Source organism: Hirundo rustica, chromosome 8, assembly GCF_015227805.2.
Source record: "Hirundo rustica isolate bHirRus1 chromosome 8, bHirRus1.pri.v3, whole genome shotgun sequence".
Classification (NCBI taxonomy): Eukaryota; Metazoa; Chordata; class Aves; order Passeriformes; family Hirundinidae; genus Hirundo; species Hirundo rustica.
Window position 1 is genome coordinate 28,985,327 of NC_053457.1, and position 23,486 is coordinate 29,008,812.

General features: G+C 40.6%; 1 protein-coding gene across 2 annotated transcripts in view; it reads right to left on the bottom strand.

Moving 5' to 3' along the window:
* Nucleotides 1–12,293: 12,293 nt before the first annotated feature.
* The window catches only part of GFRA1 (GDNF family receptor alpha 1), a 132,736-nt gene continuing 121,543 nt past the window's right edge, over nt 12,294–23,486 (bottom strand). For both annotated transcript variants that reach the window (XM_040071871.2, XM_040071869.1), the window contains exons 8-9: nt 14,931–14,987; nt 12,294–14,213 (exon numbers count right to left, since the gene is read on the bottom strand). In XM_040071871.2, coding sequence (XP_039927805.1) covers nt 14,052–14,213; nt 14,931–14,987 — 219 coding nt within the window. In that variant the 3' untranslated portion in view covers nt 12,294–14,051. The remainder of the gene's footprint in view (nt 14,214–14,930; nt 14,988–23,486) is intronic.

Sequence of the window (23,486 nt, forward strand, 5' to 3'; positions counted from 1 at the left end):
TGAACATTGTGAGAGTCAGGCCAGGAAGATGAAGACAAGAGGTATGAATTAATGTTTTAATAATCTTCCTCAGATCAGTACAAGTCATACAGGCAAGGATCCCAGTAACTGCTGGTGAGCAATGCAGCTGCGCCAGCGTGGTCTGATATTGCTGTGTAACTCTCCAAGGAGAGGGTGCTCAGTGTCTGCAGAGACAGATGGTCACTCAGCCACCAGCAGAGCTTTGACCTTGTCCCAGCATGATGGTGCAGCCGTGTACTTTGGACAGAACTGCTGTTTACAGTGCCACAGCTTTTGCTGGAGGCATAGGAAGCTCATTAATTTATTTTTACTTCTATTTAATCCTAGGCTATGCAAGGCATCCTTTTGTCCTGATCCACCATTTTTATAACAGCAAGCAAAGACCAGCTCCATTTCACTCTAACACAAGATTTGAATTGAAGCACAGCTGTGAATCATGCCACAGGACAGGAAACCTGTGGAAGCAGCATCTCTCCCTGCACTGTGCTGGTGTTCCTTCTCCAGTACAGGAGCCAACCAATACGAGACATTTTGCAGACCTGCACAATGCCAGCCTTCCCACACATCCATGTGTGCTGCCAGTTGAGACCTGGGGGGATTCTCCCATGGTTGAAATAACCAGAGCAGTGTCTTGTTCTTGCATTTTAGAGTACAAAGAATCTACAACAACAGTGCAAAGACTGTATTTTAACATCTCAAAGCAGAAACCCCAAACACTACCGAGCTATATCCTGGAGAAATAGGTTTAATAGATTAAGAGGCTGTCTTCTGGCACCATGCAAGGTGTTGGACTTGCCTGAATCATTCCTTGAACACAGCTTTTCTCTGGGAAAAACACCTTGTCTGGTTTAAAGATTTTGTTCAATGGTGGAGAACACAGTACAAATCTTGTTTACTTGTTCCTGTGTTTGCTTACATTCTCTGTTAGAAATACAACACTTTTCTATGCTGAACTGGTCCAGATTTAGCAGCCAGCCAGCCTTGTTAAAGCTTTGTCTATGGACAGAAAACTTTCCATTTATTTTCTAATTTTCTGCTCCTTGTTAGGTTCCCACAGTCAGTGTTCATGACAGTACAGAGTGGGTTTGTGATGAGATTGCACTGTCAGGGCTGTACTATTAGCCATGCTTTTCACAGACACTTAGCATCACCCTTTTGGCTCTTCTTGGATCCATGTCCAATTTTTCAGCACCAGTTTGATAAGATTTACTGAAAAAGGACAGTACAGACCCAGGTGGCTTCCCAGCCAGTGCATTCAAAAGTGGCAACCCTTCCATGTGTGCTACTACAAATACAGCAACAAACAGTTAAAATTATTTAATCTTATTTTTTTAAGTACCTGACTGCTGTGATATGGGTGCAATGCCCCAGAAGAAGTGCTCAGAAAAGCTAGTGTGCCCTAGCAGACCCTATTCCTCCATTTGGTTGGTCCAGAAAATATGGTTCAGTACAAAAAGGAATACATTTGCACTGACTGTACCAGATACAGCTTTCTCAGACATCAGTAAACAAAAAAAAAAAAAATTGGGAACAGAAGAAAGTTAGTAGAGAAACTGTTATCACTGCAACCTCCTTTGTTTTCTTTAACACACCCTCCTGATGCGTTCCGTGTTCAGAGCTCCCTTGCAGTTCGTCAGTCACCATTAGTCCAGCTCCTGGTTGTTGGGTGTTTAAAAGTCAGTTAACCAATAAAAACCTGAGCCAAGCTCCCAAAGAGCATCTGGCTGTGGTTGTTTGGATGTGTCTGTGAGTAATGCCAAGCTACAGGAAAGCCAAGCCAGTATTCAGACATCAGTTTTTGGAAATGGGATTTGTTGTGTTATTTATCTTCCGTGTTAACAGAGAGGGCCTGGCTTTTGTTTTTTAACCTTGTTGTTTCAATGCCAGAACAGTAGAAATATAACCCAAGTTAAAACAATAGCTCTTAAAAGATGTGATATTTTCTTTCATCCCTGTTCAGTAAGCAGCCTTGGCAGTGTCATTTCATATAAAGAACTGCAAAGTCACAAGGTCCAGAAATACAATAATTCCAGGAATGACAAAAAAAATCACCTGCTTTGTCTTTTTATTGACTATAACTGTGGTGAAAAAGGCCATTCTGCATCCTCAGCCGTAACTAGTTAATTACTTTCTGTTGTTTTTTTGTAGATGTTTCTAACCAATATTAAGTAAAATGTACATTGCGGAACAAACCATCCATACAGTATATGCCATAATTACTGTTTAGCAATTTCACACTAGCAAAAATTTATTAAAACTTCACGACTCATTAATAGTAAGTGATCATAATCGCTTAATAGAAAAGGAAACTCAGCTAATGATAGAAGTGCTGATTAATGTGTTTGACCTTTAGACAGGAAGTCAAATGAAATTAATGTCATTGGGTGTTGAAAGTTAAGTTATTGTCAAGTGCAGATAGCCTCTAATCAAAAGAGAAACCCCATAACTTCATAAAATTTCTGTTCTTCACGAGAAAACTATTGCTATTTTATACTCCATGGCAATTATAAAAATCTCACTGCCACATTTCAAGTAACAAGATTGACCCATTTATTACAAAAGTCAGTTAAAAAAAGGAAGTTGCATATATATGTATGTGTATATATACACACACACACACACACACAAATATATATATATATATGGTCACTTCAGGAGGAGATCTTAGAGAAATACTTAACATGCTGGCTATAACCAAGCAGCATTATATGCAGCTATTTATCTCTTTTATTTTTGTCAACAGCATTCCTTCTATGAGCTCAGGTTAACTATTTTTGAAGAGAATAACAGCCCAGCTGACCAGTCAGTTGCCTCATCACACATCAGATGCTTGGGCACCACTGGAGCTGACAGGATCCTTGCAGCCAGCTGTGTGCCTGGAAAGCATCAGCCTCAGCTTTGCATCTGGCTGCTTCTGATGCCCACTGGGGCTGATGCAAGCGGTGGCATTTGGGGTGCAGCAGGCACTGGGCTGCACCAGGAGGTCTTGTGGACAACCTCAGGCCAGATTAATGTGGCAGTGGAACATCTGTGCAAGGGTCCCAGTCTCTGGGCTAACTCAGGTACTGGGTTATAAATGCAAACTACTTCTACTTCAGCTGTAAATATTTTTTATGTGTGCTCTTTTTTCATTTTTTTTGAAAGGCAGGATCCCCAGGACTTATTTGTTCTTAATTATGCCACAGCCCCGCACGTAGCATTCCAAGGGTAAGGGGATGGAGCCTCTCACATATTGGCCTAATCCTGTCCTACTGAAAAGGTTGAATGTAGATGCCTCAGCCTTTCGCCTGAGAAGGCAAACTTCTTTCTAGATGATAAATCACATTTTTATTCAAACTAAAACTCAGTTTGAGTAACCTTCTCTAGATTATTCAACAGCTCCCATGATGGGCAGAGAGGGAGGGACAGTTTCTTCCAAGTATGAGCAGAAACCTAGCTACATGTTCATTTGACATCAGTCAAAGTCACAGAGGGAAGGACAATCCCTTTCTAATAATGCCACTCAATATTTAGCCTACCTACATTTGTATTAATAATAAAGCCCTCAGGCAGTGAGTTGTGTGCAGCCATTGATCTGCTCAAAACAGCACTGAAGTATTGACAAATACTGTTTTGCAGGCAAATAAAAGCTAAACTGTATTTATATCCACCAGATTCTGACCTCTGACAAACAAGCAAATGGAACTGCACAGCCAGGTTAATGCTACCTTTGAGCCTCTCCAAACAAGAATGAAGCCAGCAGTGGATTGGTAAATGCAGACTTATTTTTATATTTTTGTTTTTATAATTCATATCTGTGTGTGTACTTCGTGGGAGACTTTCCAACTGCTTCTCTTGAAGATTTTTTTGTTAACATTTCTTTTGAAAGCCAGAGGGATGTGGCTCACTCGCAAACCTGGAGATAAAAACCATCTGTTTAGTTAACCTCACTGAGAATACTGGTGAAATGTTCTTTTTTAAAAACATATATACAAAAGCAATTCAGAGATTTGAACTGTAGGTCCTTCCAAAGCAATTGACTACAAGACTTTATTTTATAATGCTACAAAACATAAATGCATTTTTTATTAAAGACTGTAAACTATGCTTTCTGCCTCAGAGCAAAAGATTTCCTAGCATCCTCCTAGGGGTTAAAAAAAAGCCAACAACAACCAATCCAAAAAGCCTTCTGCACAATTAGTATGGAGCAACATTTCCCAGTCCCTATTTTGGCTTTTTCCTCGCTGTTGCTCTGCAGTTTTCTGTAATTAATACATATTAAAAAAATTGGCAATGCAGAATTAAGGGGTGTAATTTGTACTCAGAGCCAAAAGAGACATGCATCTCACCAAAACAACTGAGGTTATTGGTACCAAAAAAATGTTTCAAGAAATCATACTTCTGTCTCTGAACACAAACCAGAACTCAGCATGAAGCAGACAATAACAGAGACGGGGTTTTTTGCCAACACACAGGAGCAGTGCAAGTGTCGGGGCAGGCTGATTGCTTGGGCAGAGTGTTTTGGAGAGCTCTAGGAGCATGCCTGGAAAAAGGTTGAGATCACCTTTCAAAAACCCTTTCCTGTGAGCTTAGAACTCTGCTGATTTAATGGCACACTGGAAATGCATCTCCAAGAAAACTCCAAGTGGGAAGGTGTCAAATTTGCCCTCCCTAACCTGTCCATCTTTGTCCATGCCTGCTTTGAAGGTGCCAAACCATTCATCTGCTTCCCAGGGTGTCATTTAAAACGTCTCTGCACGGCCCAACCTATTTACCTGAAATTATTCTATAAATGCCATGTAAAGTAGATAACCCCACTTGTCCAGGCATCACCACCAACATTCCTAAAGGAAGCCAGCCAAAGTGTGATGAGCACTGTTTCACACATGGCAGCCAGGACAGGGGAGAGAGAACTCAGTTTCTTTGTGAGGATGCTGGTGCCCTCCATCATGACAAGAGATGGGTGCTGTGATGGATCATTCTTTATTACCAGCATAACATCTACATGTGGAACAAGGGCTGTGTGATACAATAGCTCATATTTGTGCACCCTCCAGGCAGCCCCTTGGTACTAACTTGCCCAGCCTTTGTCCAGGAAAAGTAGCCCTACCTGCCATGATCTCTCAGCCCACAGGGAAATTGCCAAAGGCAGCCTACATGTGAACAGCAACAATTAAAAGCAAGAACACAGCCAACCCTAAATCGACAAAACACAACCTAAAAATCAAACCCACAGATGAGGGACACTGAAGAATCTATCTGGTCATGCACAGTTGGCTGCTTATTGATGTCAAACACAGCTTGGTTTCACCCATCCCAGGAGAGGAGGCTGCTCAGCAAGTCCGTCATGGAGCTGTACCTCTTGAGTGGAGGCTTCACTGCTGTTCCTCCATCCTCATCCTCCTCTTTCACAGCACTGGAGCTGTGGTAGCACAGAGAATGAGGGAAAGGTAGAAGGGAAGTCCAGTGCTAACTCATACTGGCAAACATTTTGATTGCTTTTGTGCACCACATTCTCCGAACATGCCTTTGAAACAGTTAAACGTTTGGAAGATGGCACTGCAGGAGCTGAAGAACCTGAAGCACTTTATGCACAGGAATTAATAGCAGCAGAATGACTCCTAAATCCGAGCAACCTCAACAGTTGGCCCAGGAACCCAAGCTGAGTGTTGGATACTGCCAAACAGAATGTGCTACCTTCCCCTCCCACCTCCTGAAACACAGATCATCTGGGTAGCAAACGATGCCAGGACAGCTAAACATCTCCTGCTTGCATCACCCCTGCAACTCTAGACCTCCTGGAGCTGCCAAAGCACAATGATTTAGCTTGAAAAGTGTTTTCAGCCCCAGGAGAGCAGACCTTTAACCTTGGATTTTGTACATCTCTACCACTCCCATCTCTCCTTCTCACACCCTGCCCCCAAACCTTGCTTCTCCCCCTGGGCAACAGCAATTGAAACTGTCTGGCCTTAAAATGGTGGGAGGCTCTGGCCCTTTGCTGAGCAGCAGCTTTTTCATGGGTAAGTGTGTGAATATATTGCTCTTTGCTCATAACAAATTCCCTTGCTAAATCTCAGTTTGAGTATGAGCAAATGCTGAAATTATTTTCCTGGTTTTCAGTCACCAACGCGAGGGAAGGCATCCTGAAAGCTTGTTTATCCACCTTCCCTTTCCTCTCCCAGCACACTCCGCATTTCCTAAAATATCCTCCTGCAAGCGCTTTTGTCTTCAAAGCCTTTGCAGCTCTTCTGCTGCCCATTGTGTGAAAACAGGAGCGAGCCCTTTCTTTCTGGCCTGGCAGGAGGAAGGGGTGGGATGGGTGTGGAGGCGTCTGTGCGTGCCAGAGAGTGAACAGGCATGAATGGGGCCAGCTGGCCTCTCCTGTGCCCGTCTTTCCATCGCTTCCATCTGATGCTGCCTGCTCATTGTAATTTTGCAGGCCACATTCACTAACACACAAAGACTAGGGAGCGAGCAAATGAGCAGATATGTAAAGGGAAAAAAGCTTTATTTCTTATTTTCTTAGATCACAGTAGACCACAGAACAACAGGGGAAAAATGAGATCAACCTTGTTGTCCTTTTTTTTTTTTTTTTTTTTTTGGCCAGCCGAGTCTTTTTTTTTTTTTTTTTTTTTTTTTTTTAATAATAAATCAAAACAGAAGAAAAAACACCCGGAAATTGTTCTCACAAAAACATGCTTTTTAATAAAAAAAGAGAATAATGTTTATTGAGAGGGATTGTTTTCTGGATATATACAATACTAACGCAGGAGGGTTATGCCAACAGAAAACGCCAAACATCATCGATTGACTTTCAAAATGTGGACAGTCCAAAGAGCAATGTCCTCAGAGCAAGTAAGTAAACAGGAACAATAGTGAATAGTGGTTTGGGATTTTTTTTTTAAACAACAAATTACCAGCCATTATGACTGAAAACCTGACACGTAATAACCTGCAGTGAGATGTACAGAAATCCGTAAGACGACACAGAATTTCCACAAGAAGGTAACTGTTTGTGTAAGAACTTCCCCCAGAAAATAGAAGCATGTTCTAGACAGTTTTGGAAAAAGACAAAGGGGAAAAATAAAAGGTGAAAAAAAAGTGCAGGAAGACACTAACATTGGATATCCTCAGATCACAGTGAATGCCAGTCTTCCTGGGTCCAAATGCTACCTGTTACCTTTATCTTCACTGCTTCTGCCTTCCATCAATTAATCGCTTTATCATCATGATGTAAGAAAAATTACGTTTATGTGAGCCTTCCCCTGCTACTTCCTTTTTGCTGCAGCTCTTGTCAACTTGTAGTTTACGCAAGAAGTACAAAATTCAACATACCCTCAGGTGAAAGACACGTGCACCTTCCCAGCCTGAGCAGCACTAATCACAGCTGATGATTTCAGCACTAGGTAATGCTGCACAGAACATCACACAAACCCTGCCAGAGCAAACTCGGTAGCAGTAATTCTGGGGGAGGAGAGAACATGGACATTAATAACTGTCACCAGTTAAGTTTCCCACATGTTGGAGTGCTTTGAAGCAGTTTCTCCCACTGATTGCATTCGGGATTTATTTCTTGTTCTTATCCAGAAACAATGTAGGGTACTGGGAAGAGGTAAGAGGTTGATTTTATGCATCACTTCACAGAAAAGCAGCAACATAAAAATCAAGACCATATTTTCCTTTCAATTTTTACCTCCTCTTGGTTTTCTTTTTAAGCAATGCATGACTCAGCTCAGTCTGGGCTGTGCACTCCCGACTGCCAGATACAATCCCCTGTGAGGCTTTGTTCCACCTCTAATAACCCTCAGAAACATTCCTTCTGTCTTAACTTTCACTTAAAGGTTAAAGCCTTTGTCTCACCCCAAAGCAGGCAGAGGATGTCATTGCTAATAACCTGGTCTGGGGATGTGAGAGGGAGATCCTGTGCTCCCAGCATTTAGGTTAGCATACTCCCAAAAGAATTGCTTCACTTCTCAGAGGGGGAACAGTTTCCATGGGTTAATCCACAAAGTCGAAGAAAAAACCCATGATTTCTGTTTTATCCTCAGTGGGACACACATTTCCCTCTCAGCAGTGTGCTTTCTTCAGTATCTCCTGCTAAAACAAATGGTGGTTCCCTGTATGGTAATTTTTACATCTTCAGGGTTTCTCCTGTTTCTCCAGCTTCCTCCTGTCATATATATCCTGTTCCATAAACACTACCATGAGAGGACCATATCATTTTAACCTTATTTTGAAAATTACTCCAGAGTTTCAGCAGATTTGCTGGCTTCTGTGCTTGAAGGAGTTTACATCTTCCAGTGGTTCACTACATCTGTGGGTTTTAGCTTTTGCAGCATTTAAGCTTTGACCTAAGGACAAGTGCAGTGGCCAAAATCGACTCCTTACTCAGCTGAAGAGCTGCAGCTAGCAAGACTGCCATGACACATTTGTCAGCATGTAGCTCTGACGGGTTTGTTAGTGTGGGATAAGCTTCACCCCAGCTGGACAGGCCTGAGTGATGGAGCAGACACAAAGGCTTTGGAGGACAGAGGTTTGTAAGATGTCAAGTATCTTGGTATTTTGGAAGGAAGAATTTGAGGAAAATTGCCCTCATATCTATGAGTCATTCTCTTCTGGATTCTAGAACATTCTCCTTTTGACAGATTAAAACCCAGGGCAAAATCATTATAATGTTGGAATCACTACAAGCAGGTGAAAAGGGGTTAAGGTTTGGGTTGTTTTTTTTAATCCAGGCAACAATTAGCTCTAATTCTACGCATGGCAACAGCATTTGGCACCTGAGTAAAACAACAGAATCTGCTTTAACTCTGGTTCAATGTGCTCAGAGAACTCTTGTGAATAGTCTAGACAGTAGTAGTTTAATACCAATTTAGAATATCACAGTCCACATTGGTAAGAAACGCTACTGAGAAATTTGTTGAGTCTGTGCTCCTTTAAAATCCAGGTAATTTTTAGGCCACATCTTGAATTTGTTGCTCATGCTTTTATGTACGATAAAAAAGAGATGGAACATCTTGAAGCATTTGGAGGAGTTGGCTTCTGACTATTGAGGTGTCCACATCTAATATGCATCTATTAAATATAAACATTGCCTGGGGGACAAAATAACTCAGAAAAAGAGAACATGAGGCAAGGGTGCATAAAAGTCGAGATTATGTTAAAAAATGGGAATTCATCATCCTCCCTGATTTTACCTTAAGAATAGAGCCATCAAAATTTCCCAAAGAGAATTCTTACTCTTGTAAAAATTTACTACTTAGTGAGACTGTATCTATTTGACTGAAATTCCAACTGGAAAATATATATTAGAAATATTTAAATATATATTAGAAGTATCTAATGGCTTGCAAAGAGTTTGAAAGTTTTCAATCCTATTCAGTACCAAACTAAATTTCACATTCCATCTGGGGAATAACAAGGTAATGTTTTAGATTATTCAAGTCAAAGCAGTGCTTAAGAGATAAAATAAGAACTTTCAATTTCCTCCCCATGAAAGGTGTTCTTAGTTCAGTGGAGACATATTCCTGATCACATCTATTTTTCCTCAAAAGTGAAAGCCATAATTAAAAAAGAAAACCAGAAAACCAGCACTAAAGCAAATCTAAAAGGTTGAATACTGTGGAGATGGGCAAAATGACCTTCCAAAGGTAAAGAAAGCTGAAATACCCAATAATTGAAATGTCAGAGGAGGAACTGGCTGCTAAGAAAAAGCAAATATTTAAAGATGAGAAATATTTAACAAGTCACTGGATTAATTTCTCTGCCAAGTTCATCAGAAGTAAATATATTTCTATTTGATGTCAGGGACGTCATGTACAATCTGACTAACCTTATGGGCATAAAACCACCCCGAAAGCCTCCTTAGCCCAGAACAGTTTTAAAGCAGAACATGCAGAATGCCGAACAGTTTCATGCAGAAAGAAAGAATGCCAGTGAACACATATTTTTCAGTGAGGTAGATCCACCTTGGTATTGAAGACAAAGAACTGCATTTTATGAAAGAAAGTTATAATTGTATGAATAACTGCTTGTGCTTCCGTCTGTTACTGCTTGCTCTGAAGGAGCTGCTGTTGCAGCAGAATCCAGCTCTTTTATTAGAAGCTAAATATGAGATACTCCTGTCATTTGACATACATAAGATTTATGTCCCTTCAGGGAGCTGTTCTGAGTTTTGCTCTTCTACTTCACTGGTTTCTCACCATCTTTACTCCATGGAAATACCATAGTGATTAGCCAACAATTGCAAATTTTAATTACATTGAGATTTCAAGGTGATCCCTGCTTTGTTTTCTTGATCTCCAGCCTAGTTGCACAGGCTTAGCAAAAGCAGATACTTTCATGTTTTCAGTCTACTGATTTGAACTGCAACAAATTTTGAGCACTCACAGTCAAAAGGCTGGGTCTTAGAGGGATGTAATTTCATTGGGGGGAAAAAAAACAACAAGAAAAAAAGAAAAGAAAAAAGCCTGGGGATAGGTCTCCAGACAAGAGTCTGTCTATGCACGCTTTGAAATGATTAAGAATTCCGGTTCCTCTTAATTCTTCCTACTGGCATAGTGGGAATGAAGCTGCTCAATGGAAAGTGGCCAGTGCCACTTCTCTGTGGAGACAGATGGACAGATGGACAGCTCCTGCTCAGGGCTCAGCACCTCATCCCCATCCTCTTGAAGGAGCCAGAACTCAGGGAGCCTCGCCAGTGAAACAAGGGCTGCACCCCTCACACTGACCAAATCCCTGCATGGTCACTCCTGGGGGCTGCTGCCTGCTGGTGGTGTCACCTCCCACACTGGGACAAGGGAAACCCTCAGCTGCTGTTCTTTTTGCAAATATCTGAAAGGTTCACCTTCAGTGCCTCTTTCACTGGAATAGCTGGTGGAATAAAGAGTTACGCTGACTGCTGCAAAACCTCAGCCATTTATTTCAGTTTGGTCTTAAATTTTACCTTTGTGTGCTCTGCTTTTAAAAAGAAGCATAAACGTTATTAATAATACTAATGACAGCGTCTGTTCCAGTACAAGATGATTTGGATATGTTTAGGGTAGCCCATGATTTAATTTACACACAACTGAACTGGTGAGATTTACAACTGGAACAGGAGATCATCTCTATGTACATCTTTATTTGGACAGTCCCTATATTATTGTTATATGGATAAAATTAATCTTTTAAAGAACTATATAAAGCCCAGTCTAAGCTTGTTTTTAAGCATTCAACACATGATATTTTAGTGACTGAAGGGGGGGGGGGGGGGGGGGGGAAGAAACAATTTGCATAATTCAGTACTGTAACAAGTGACTGCACTGACAAGGTCACCATGCCAAACTGACATCATCCACACCACATCCAACTTTGAAAAATCCTCCATTATCTGCACAGTGATGCCTGTAAAGTTTCCTAAGGGTATTTTTTTCCTCTTTGCCTGTTTAATAAGCAATTTAATTTTTTTAATTACAACTTCAGCATACTTTTACAGGACAAAAAGCCTAAGTGCTCTGTTGAACTTTTTTGGCTACCTGTAAAAACCACCAATTTTTCCTCTACTACATATAAATTTTATTTCCAAAGGTAACTCTCATTGACTCAGATAACCAGAAGTTTCTTTTGTAATCAGAAGCTTATTAGGTCGTTATTTACAGTATAAGTAAATAGTTTTTATTCTGGATCAGACAGTGTCAAAGCTCTAATAACTGGTGCTAAATGTAAGTGAGATATTGTAACCAAAGCAAACATTAAAAAAATCTTCAAAAAGTATATACTATACTGGGAAAAATTACCGATACTGTCTAAAATGTGTAATGCGCTGAATACAAATGATATTTTAAAGAAAGATTTGTGGATCAAAGATGGATTTAATAATCATAATGTTTAGGAATTTGTTTTGAAAATATTTTTAATTGGATAATGTCAGACTTCTGAATTACAGTGCTATGTTGATTAGCATTTCAATAGATTATACTATCAACTGCTTTCAACATAAAATAATTTGATTCATTTTTAAAATCATGAATCTCATAATCTTTCTTCTGCTGCCACTAGTTTTCAATAACTTGATTATCTTCTACAAGAAGAGCAACAGGAACCACATGGGCTTTGCTGGTAATGATGGTCTATATATCTCTCCTCCGAAAGCAGCTCTGCTGCCTTTGAAAGTAATTTGCAGTTTCTTATCAACATAGAGTTAAAAAGTAATATTGTCTAATTTGTTATGTTCGGTGGCACAGAGTACTGTAGAATTCTATCACATACAAATAGCTTTGAAACCTATGTGACCACAATCAAGAGTACATAAATGAATTTCCAAATTTATGAAAGTGTTTATTATTAGCCAAGAAAAATCTCAAAGGATGAACTTGTCAATAGGTTTAATAATCGCTTAGCAAGATGTGTTATTTTGCACACTCAAACCTCAGTGCAGTTTACAAAATAGTAGTTTGTACTTTATAGCTGTATTGCAAATAACTGATCTGGACATTTCAGAGCAGGACAGGGCACAATTGTGTAAGTCTCAGAGTAAACCTGTACATTCAACATGATGAACTCCTTGCTTGCAGAAGTTATCTTCTACCTCCAAAAGGAACAAAAACTGATTACTGTTGATCACTTAGACATAACTGCTTGTAACAGTCAACAAGCCATCACAGTAAGGTAAAAAGACAGCCCTTAGGAGAAATGCTGCCTATCTGATGACATTTAAAGCTTTAAAGAATTCCTTCCAGATACTGCAGGAAACCATCACGAGCCAGCGCAGGCTGCCAACGTCACTGAGCGAGAACCAAGCGATTACCTAATGTATACTGGTAACACTGCCATCCAAACCATTAAATTAATTTATGGAGCTGGTCTTGCAAACAGTTCATCATGTCAACAATGCCAAGGTCTGCGGTAGGAGCTACCAGGGTGAGAAAAGCCTACCCACATGGGTACATGTGCATGATGCTGCCTTGCAAATGGATCAACCATCCTTTTTGTGTTGATTTTAGCAGTTCTAAGAAATAAAACACAGTTTAAATTATATCCTACTGCCTCTTGTCCCTCTACAATGTTTTGATAGGATATATAAGGCATGAAGTTCCTGTAGCTTTTTGATCTGACATTATCAGGTATGTATAAACAGATACTGATGTTTTAGCAGAGCAAATAAATTGTATGTCATTTTTTTATTAAACAAAGATTCTAATAACTGGACTATATTATCACAATGGAAGCATAGAAGACCACAGACTGCACAGCTGAAACCCTGTAGCAAAATTTGTTCCTCATAAAGAAATGTATCTTTATCAAGCTTTCACAATGGCTGCATCTTGCTAATGTAAAGAATCTTCACTCTTGTTAAGGCTAGATGATTATAATTAAAAGATAAGTGTACTGTTAGAAGGTTCTACGCCACACTCTATGAGAATTTAACTGAAAGACATACATTATACCTGTATGTGAATTATAATGGCTTCTCAGCAGGGAACGCAGAATCACTTACAGTACGTAAACATTTAAAGAGGAAAATGCTAACACACTGAAAGAGTTTAACATCAGTAGCGATTTATCAAATGAAGAAGTTTCATAAAGTCCACTCTGGGAGAACATTCACCATCAGACAAAAGCCTGGCATCCTTGATAGTCTGAAGTTCAATCAGTTTGAAAACCGAAACCATTCAATGAGATAAACAAGATTTTAAGAAAACCGTCATCTTCTTTCTCAGGTAAAAGCCAGAATTAAAGTAATGATTATTAAAATAATCCCACCAGGTTGCTTTACAGGCAAATTTACACACTGTCTCTTTAAAACACTGCATGCCCAAAAGCCTTTTGGGTTTGGAATGTAGCACTGCACCAAGTATTTCACAAAGCCTCTAAATATCACAAGAAGCTTTTTTTTTAGAGAGAGAGGAAAAAAAATAAAATTCCAGCTGACTGAGACTGTTCTAGCAGGAGTGCCTCAGCTTAGCTCCCAGACCTGGAATTCCAGATAAACAACAGAGGACAGCAAACAGATTTTTTTTTTTTTTCTAGATTTTTTTTTTTTTTTTTTAACACGTCCTTTTGTAATGCGGCTACAAGACGACTGATGAGCTCAGGGACAGAGAGAGTGAGAGTGCAAGTGCCATCAGGGTGAGCTGTGTGCTTAGATAGAAGCTGGCAGGAAGAGCCAGGGAATTCTCCGTGGATATGTGACTGGTGGAGACTCCCGCTGTGTTGTCCTTCCCGAGAGCGTTCTGCAAGACACAACACCTTCCTTGGTCACCACCACAACGTTTGCATTGCAAAGCATTTAAGCACACATTGTGAAATTCAGCTTTTGTTCGTCCATGCCCCGCCCTCCACTGATACCTATACATCCAATCTCATCAACAGAATGATTAAAAGGACATTAAAACAGACATCACAATGACAATATTTTCAAATTAGTTAACACCAGCACTGCGCACTTCAAAAAAGAGAAAAGTAATAAAAAATTCTTACTCTAGAAATGCTCATCTGTGTAAAAGTATGGTGCTTTTTTCTAGGGATCTGCGTTTCTTATGCCAGTTTATTTTATAACAGCAGAAGCACGACCCCCAGAGAAACTGCACCTTTTGGACAGCCAACACAACAAGTTTGTTTGACAAGTTATTTCTGGATAACAATAAATAAATTTTAATCCATGGGGACATATTATTAAATTGGTATCCTTGCTAGGTGCAATGGTGTTTACTATGAGATCTGCCTAAACATGTACCATACAGGGACTGAAATATAAAATCAGCAGAGGACACCTTGAGCCCAGCTCTGAACTTCTAAGTGAGCTCATTCTTTAATGCATTGTGATATCCAAACATAACAAAACTGGTAAGACAAATGTGAGGTATCCCATGATAATCTTGACCGACTTAGAAAAGCCTTGTCTTATGGGGAAGCACCTGTGCTGTGAAATATCCGATATCCACACTCACCTCATTAAGACAGAGCTCTGAATCTACAGATTCATTGGATTTTCGCTTCTTCTGTGCCTACGAACAAATACAAATTTTATTCCCTGCACAATTTATACTTCCAGCAGCACAAAGCACTTAGATAAATTTGCATCGGTGTTGTAATCCTGTAATTTTGACAGCGATTTGCACATGATTACCAAATAAACTCCAAATGTAACGCATGTTTTCCAATAACATTCACATTCTCATTTGAATTTACAGCAAAATTTCAAACAGCCAACTAAGGGTACTTAGTAATTACAATGATGAGTGCCATCAGCTGCAGAGAACATGTTATCTTCTATGGCCCCTTAAAAATGGTGCTGGATGTTCACGAGAAGAAATGAAATATGACAGTTAATAATTACCGCAATACCACTGCACATTAACAAATAATCTATTATTTACCCCAGTTTTAGGAAAATACACAACACAGGAGTATTTTATCCTTAATGATTCTTGCAATTTTCCCAAGTATTGTGATAAAAATATAAATACTATTTTAATATATTTCATGGCTGTCAGAGAATCTCTTCTACAAAGCTGGAAAAAGAACACTGACTCAAGCAAAAAGCACTTCACGTGACATCAACCAAAATGGAAGCAGCAGCCTGCACTCTGTCCAGCAGCAGGAGGTGCTTAGTATCTCCATTCCTTAAGTGAACAAGTCTGGGCTGGGTGTTTTCTGCTTTTCTACAAGAGCAGAATGGATTCTACTAATCCCCACGGTGTGGAGGGTGCTCTCAATAAAGAGTGCTGTGGCTGACTTGAGCACTTCAGTGATTCTCACTATCAGTTCTTTGTACATTCCAGAACGACACCAAGCACCCTTTTATAGGAGGGAACTGTGCTAAAGTAAATCAGTCCTCATAAGAGAAGACTCGGGTTTACAAAACTACAGACTGCACTGGGCACACCTGGGGCTTCCACCTGGGAGTTCTGCTGGACCCGCAACTTGTTTCCTGCAAAACCCAAAGAACTGAATCTCAGAGCGCTGTGTTTTACACTGCAGAATCTCACTGGTTTAGGCAGTGATGGCCTGGACTAAAGCTGATGTGAGCAAGTGCTGAGCAGTCTGATTTTATACCCTCAAAAATTTTTATACCCTCAGCTATTTTATTTCACATCTGAGAGCCACTGTTTCTGTCAACGGACACACAACAGTCTTTGACCTAATTACCGATTTTAGAATTCAAATGAAGGAACTGAACTTCTTATTAGGAAACACATTGTCTGCTTTTGATGATACATGAACACTTTACAGACAGCTGAAAAAGTGAAATAGATGGGATTTAATAGAAAGCTGTAGTAAGAATACACACTGAATACATGTTGATAGTTTTCATATATATGACAAAACAATAACTCAGCTTATTAATAAACGCCCCCAAAATTTCCTTCTTACATACCCTTTCTACTAATTAGTACCATTAAAGTTGTCATGGTAAGCATAAATTTAACTGTCTGAATGGAAAAAGAAATGCCTAGAAGTAAATCTGGAGCAAAAAAAAAGCATCACAGTGAAGCCTTCCTGCTGTGTTTGTAGTGGATGGGAAACTTCTTTCAAAGGCAACTAGGTAGCTTTCAACTCCTGAATGGCTGGCTCCAAGGAGACAGGTAAAGAAGGAAAAACTAATTTAAATCTCGATTTTTTTATGTCCGTAACACCCCTACTACCTTGAACTGGAATGTGAGGCTTTAGACAAAGCCTCTGGATCAGAGGTTCAGATCCTGACAGTGTAGGCTGTACTGTACAAGCCTCGTATTTCTTAGCCTGTCACCTGTTGCCAACTTTCCTATTCCCACAAGTGTTTGCTTAATTTGAAACACTGTGTTTTGCTGCTTACACCTGCTGTGGATTCACAGCACTGTGCTAACTACAGGTCTACACCTGCTAGTTGGTCTCAACACCAAAGTCAGGATTTTTATGCCTTTTGTACTGTGTTTATCAAATGAGTGAAGAGAAAATGTCATTATTTTGCCTCTATGCAGTAAAGTCTTCCTTTACTTCATTCAGCCTGAAAACAATGGAGTGCAGCAGCTCAAACATACTTACCTTTGAGAACACTATTTTAAGGGTAAAATTCACAGCTAGGAAAAAAATCACCATTAAAAAACCCCTTTTCAATCATTTTTATAAACGTTCTCTGGTTTTCATTCGGAAGGCGATACTTCTCTGCATCCATATACTTATTGTAGACATTCTAACATCAACAACACTTATTCACATGCATCCCCTATTATAATGTCCTCCTCTCTTAGCGCTGAAAAGCAATTTTAATAATCAGGCAGGCTTTTCCCTTATCAAAACAGAAAGGACAGTATCTTCTATTTAAAAATACAACAAAACTGAAACCTTTTATTGGGAGGAAGGCAAAGGGAAAGCAAAAACTGTCATTTTGAGGATGAGATGAGACATTATATGCCAAGTTTCAAATTGGAAGAGTAGGTTTTTAGTGTTGAGTTATAAACCTGTGAGAATGGGTTATGATGGAAACACTGGCATAGGCTGCACTACCGGAATACAACAGCACATCACTAAATCACAAATAATGGGATACAAACCCCAAACCTACATGTTGAAGAGAGAGCTTTAGTGAATGCCCTTTACTTAAAACTGAAGGGGAAAATTCTTCCTGCCCTGTTTTGGGCAGAAACAGCTCTATACCTAGCAGAACTCTTTGTTTGTGCTACAGTGAGTGAACATGTTATCAGAGATTTAAAAAAAAAAAAAAAAAAAAAAAATATATATATATATATATCAGGGTTTGAAGGTTCTTTTGATAATCCTGGTGGAAATAGACCCAGACTGGGAGACATGCATTTGAATGAAACAGGATACCCTCTGCTCTCAGATGTTTACTTTCTAGTATCTTCCATTATCCTAAAAATTTAAACAAGAGAAATGAGTGTCCATCACGTACAGCTGCAGACAATTCTGGAATAACTGCACCATCAGTTAATTTGGGAACTGAGAGCTGTTCATTATGCAAGATGCCAAAGATTCACTGCCAATCCTATCTCAGGTATCTGGCTCGCCTACCAAGCAGGCAAGAAGGTGTTTTCAAATGTTCTAGAAGTACCTGACTCCAGAGGAGTAAAAGAGCACACACAAATGGCTAAATTGTCTGTATTCAAATTTGTATTCTTTTAAAATTTTAATATAAAGCCTTTTATCTGGTGACAAAAAGATCTATGGGGAATCCACCATTAAATAAAAATAATAATAACAACAACAAACAAACAAACACTCAAAACCAAACAAAACCGACAAAACCCCAACAAAAACCACAAACAAACAAACAAACAAAACCAAAAAACCCACCAAACCCCAAGCAGGGCTGGGCTGATTAAAAAAATAATTTTAAAAAGCAGTGAAGAAAAATCTACTTAAATTAAGTGGCTAACAAAGACGTATGAGCTCTTTTCTACCGAGGAAAGATAGCATTTGCTAATGACTTAATGACAGTGACATATCTCTGTAAAACAAAGTTACATAAGATGGGCTGACACTTACTCCAGCTTCACAGGGAAATGTAATTCATTAACGAAGCTGCGTCCACACAGCCAACAGGCTTGACCTCACTTAAGCTTTTGTGTTTTCTAAAAGTGAATACCTCCTTTCCCAGAGAATCTTGTCACTGTAGCAGCACAAGCAATAGATGATATTTAGAGATAACTGTATTTAGGCACCTCCTGTGTCTGTTAGTCACATACAAGCCTTGTTCTGGTCTCAAAACCCTTAGCTTTCAATAATAGAACTAAAATACTGGACTTGATCAGGGGCTGGTGGAGAAACCAACAGCATTTACAGAAAAAAAAAAAAAACAACCAACCAAACAACAATCTCTTTATGAGAAGTAAAATTTTACTACTTTCTTTCCTAGAAAGAGAGTTAAGTCAGGACCAGCGGATGAGCGAGTGGTTTTCTGAAAAGAGAAAGGAATATTGCTTATAGAGATGTTTCTCCTTCAGAAGACTCTGTGGATGTCTATGTTTTCTGATCCCAATGCATCCTAGGTGAGTTAAACTGTATGCCCCTAATTAGTCTTCTCTTGCCCTGCACCTAATAATTATCATAAGATCCTCCTAAAATAACTTCCTGCTTTCCGTCCCCTAAATCCCTGTGGATCCATCCTCTGCAGACACTACAGCCCTGAATTTATGCCCAGAAATGCAATCTTGCAATCATGCATCCAGCTTTTGCAAATCACAGCGCTGCATGGTTAATAAATGCATTAAACACTGCAGCAGTGTCTCACCAGGAGTCAGTGCACAACTTTTGGCTTGTCACCAAGCAGTATTTTCATATGCTCACTACAGCATCAATTTCTGTTACTCAGAGCAAGGAAAAATTCTGACTGGGGCTGTCTCCAAATGCAGGTGAGCTTCACTGTGAGGGAGGGAAGGAGAAGGGTGCAAAGGGAGCTGAATGCACTGGTTCTGAATGCAAACAGGCACGGAGTGAGCACCCAAATTCAGAACCCAACCCCTTGCTTCAGCTGCACACTTTGGGCTTTATGAGCTTTATGGAGTGTATTGCTTGGACAGGGAGAGGCAACAGAAGCATCATTAGGACAGATATCAGCTAGGTAGGCTGTTTATACAGCTGATTTTAATGAGAGAGAGCCCTTGTCCTCTCCTGAGATCCTGGTTAGTTATGTCCATATTAACAAGCCTTTCTGAAGAAGAGGGACAAGTCTCCCAGAAAGCATCCTTCAAATGACCACACTTCTAAAGTAGCTGTAACAAATGAAGGTGTTTGTTCTTTTTGTTCTTCTCCTGTGTTGATTAGAGAGATTTACTATGCAACTAACCTGCTTTCCCCAACAGCAGGACACAAATATTAAGCAGAGAAATACACAGACTGTAAAAATGCAATCAGTTTAACTCTTCTGTGCTCACTAAGTGGATGGTGCATCTATCACAACTGACAATGATGTTTTCTTATTAGCACAGGAGTACTATGCCACACTGGAGTATAATTACTTTCAACAGGGAAGATAAGAAAAGTGTGGATCAGAGACACAGGCCCCTGAAACAAGGATCCAGTTCAGCAAGGGGTAATTCTGAAACCTGTACCATCCAGCCAGAGTGCAGAGCTATTTAAGCTCTAAAAACAATCAGCTCTGCACTGTCCTATAACAAAGCAGCCAGATCTTTTTTCTGCTTTGTTTGTTGTTGTTTATTTTTTCCCCTCTCTGCTGAACCAACCCTCAAGATACAAGCTCGGGGCATGAAATTATCAGTTGTCATTCTGCATAAAAGCACTACAGTTCTATCATGACACTTTGTGGAGAGAAGAAAGTATCTTCTAGAAACAAGTAGCATGAAGGCATTACTGGCACTGTGCTCCAGAGCTACACAGATAACACCCAGCACACAAGGAAGCAAATCACAAGAATTTCAGCTGAGAGACATTAAATAAAGTGAACCAAGCATTCCCTTGTGCCCAGATATGTACTGGGAAAACACACACTGAGGGGTTTTTAAACAGCAGTCCCCTTACCCCTCAACATTATTAAATTCTTGCTGGATTTGAGGACTTAAACATGAGAAACAAGACACAGAGAGCAACCTTAAAGCAGGGAATTTTGTTTTCTGGCCAGGAAAGACGAGATCTATAGGAATCCTCAGGAAGAGGGGCTGGAACAAAGGTAGGTCCTTGTGCCAGCTTTCCAGTTCTGCAGTCACCAAGGAAGGAGCACCTCCCAGTCCTTCTGGACCGGACCAGGTGGGCTGGGAACAGCATCTCCTTCCCAGAATCCAATCAGCTCCAGTCTCACAGACATTGCAGACACTTGAGGCTACTTACAGATGCAGATGGAAACACACACAGCAGCAGTCACCACTTCAGAAATCTAAGAAATGGGCAGAAAGTTGATAGTCTGATATGGATGGAAGAAAACCTCCCTTCAACTTCTTCGATTAGCAAATTGTTAGAAAATTTGATTGAAGGGGTAAGAACTGGAAGCAATCCTCCCAAAAGGAGCGGAAAAGAGTGTGGAAGGAAGGAGAGATGACCTATATGATATTAATTATTGCCGGACCATTCCCAGGTCCTTATGTTAATAAACATGAGACCTCATTAAGCTCCATCTCTCACTGCACTTATATGGCTGGGATAACATGGCACAAAAACTGCCTAAGAGCAATCTTAAAGGTTTTATAAAAAACAGATCCTATCAGAAACACCAAATCGATCAAATGGCTTACAAGGACCAGACATAGAGATCTTCAAATATTTATTTCAAGCAATTAGTTTCCCAGTGAGCACAGCACAAAATATGACACCCAGCCAAGACAACGGAGCTGACTTACCTTTCATGGCAGTACAGTAACTTGCTAACAATTTTGTTTTCGTGTTCAGTCATTCATTTAGCTGAGTAAAATGAATTTCTATAGTCCCAGATTCTTCCTTCCTATTTTTAGGGGACATTATGCAATTCTCCTAATACGGTCTTTTTATGGATTTGCCGCAAGCAAATATTTTTGCATTAAGAAGGGCAGAGGAGAAAACAGAATACTAAAAAGCAGAGACTGAATAAGTTTTATTAGGTTAATATCTCCACATCTTGGGCCGCCCAGGTCGTTGGGTTTTTTCTCTAGTTATAAAACTAAACATCCATGTAATCCAAGGCTGAGTTGTTTCGGATTTTATTAGTAAAATGCATTTCCCAAGTGATTCACCACAGAGATCAACCCAGAGCCACGGACAGCAGGTACAGGTAGCACCTGGCTGCTGCACCCGAAGAAAAACAGCAGGAACACAAAGCCATTGCAGTCCCAGCTAAAAGACATACTCAGCTTTTAATTTTGAGGAAAGGTAAGTAATTGAAGCACTAGAGATCCCACAACACCTCTCCAGGCTGGAGCGTGTGGCCTCCCGTGTCCGAACACACCGACAGAGCTGCTCAGCTTGGCGGCAGGTGAAGCTGCTGCCTCCTGGATCAGGCTGGGCTGGGATGCACTGGAGCGTGGTGGGAACGGCCCTGAGCAGCTGCCAGCCACGGCTACTGCGGGACCACGGCAGCTGAGCCACAACAGCACCGGCCTGCCCTGCGAAATCAGCCCTGGGAAGAGACACCGCACCCGCCGGGCTGCGGGGCTTCTCCAGGGCAGCAACACCTCCAGGGCAGGCAGAATTCCCTGTGTCCGCTCCTGGCTGGAGAGCATCCTCCCCTGCAGTCACACACCAGGACAGTGTGCAGCCAGGAGCCTGCAAAGGGAGCCAAAGCAGAGCTGCAGGAGCGCAGCTCGGCGAGGATGCTCGGCACATGGCTCGCCCTCCTGAGACTCCCGGTTCGGAGCCCTGGGAGGTGGAAGGGATGGAGCAAACAAGGTCAGACGCTGTGCTCCGGCAGCAGGGCCAGGGCTGCTGCTCTGTGGTTCTGCAGCTGGAAGGGAAGATCAGGCAAGCTTGCTTGAACACCAGTCTGCACAGGGCCCTGAGCCCCCAGCACGACAGGAAGCCTTCCGTCGTGCCATGCCAACCTTGAGCCATCGGTATTACTGCCGGTTCTCTGAGCGCTGCTCTCACTCATCCATTTTAAAAGGGAAGGCAAAGAAATGACCAGGAACATCTGCTTTTTGTTAGGTGCCTAAAAAGGTTCAGGACTTTCTAATAACAGTACGTGTATGCACGCATGCACTGTGAGTACAGGCATGGTTAAACAGAGGAAAAAAAACACAGAAAGCCTTAAAAGGGTGAAAGCACTTCAGGTAAGAAGTGACTCCTCCTGCAATTACAGAGAGGCAAAAGCAAAGGCTACAGTAAATTAACAATGAAATAACCTTACACAGAAAGGTAAAAGAAACCAGCTACCTTAGCACCCACCCCACAGCCATGCCCTTCCTGCCTCTGTTCAGTTTGCACATTTCAAGCCCAACATACTAATTTCCACAGTTATGTGGTGGTGTACCCAAGTCCCACTAAATCATGGCATGATGCAGAGGGCAGTGCTTTTCTTTTGAAATAATCCACTCTCGAACAGCTGTGATTTGGATTAATTAGTGAATTTTGCATTTTTGGCGCAATCTGCTCTCCAGAAGCGCCACCGAGATAAAAAAGTAAAGCATTCACCCCCCTCTCTAATCTTGTAGCTGAATTTTGCAGGTGCAGAGACGTATCCTCAGAACTGGCAGGGCTGCAATCATAGTGAAGTTGCTGCAGTACTTGTCTCAGTTCCTTTCTAGCACTGTCAGTGCCATTTAGAATAAAAATACAGAAAAAAAATTGATAGTGGAATCAAATCTAGCAATGTGAGTACTTAGAAAGAACACCCCATGTTATGGTGTATTGTGGCTTTGATAGGCAGCTATTCCTCAAGAATTCAGCTAGAACCACACACATAACGTGAAAATTTTCACCCTAATAATTAATGTTTTGTACCTTTTTTAATACAAAATCTAAGACAACTTCAACTCTAAGCATAGCTGCTAGCAACGTCTATGACAACCTATTTTTATTTTCATTAGAATAAAAGCCTTTAGAAGTCTGCAGAAAGGTGATCAAATTCACTACTAGCATTCCTG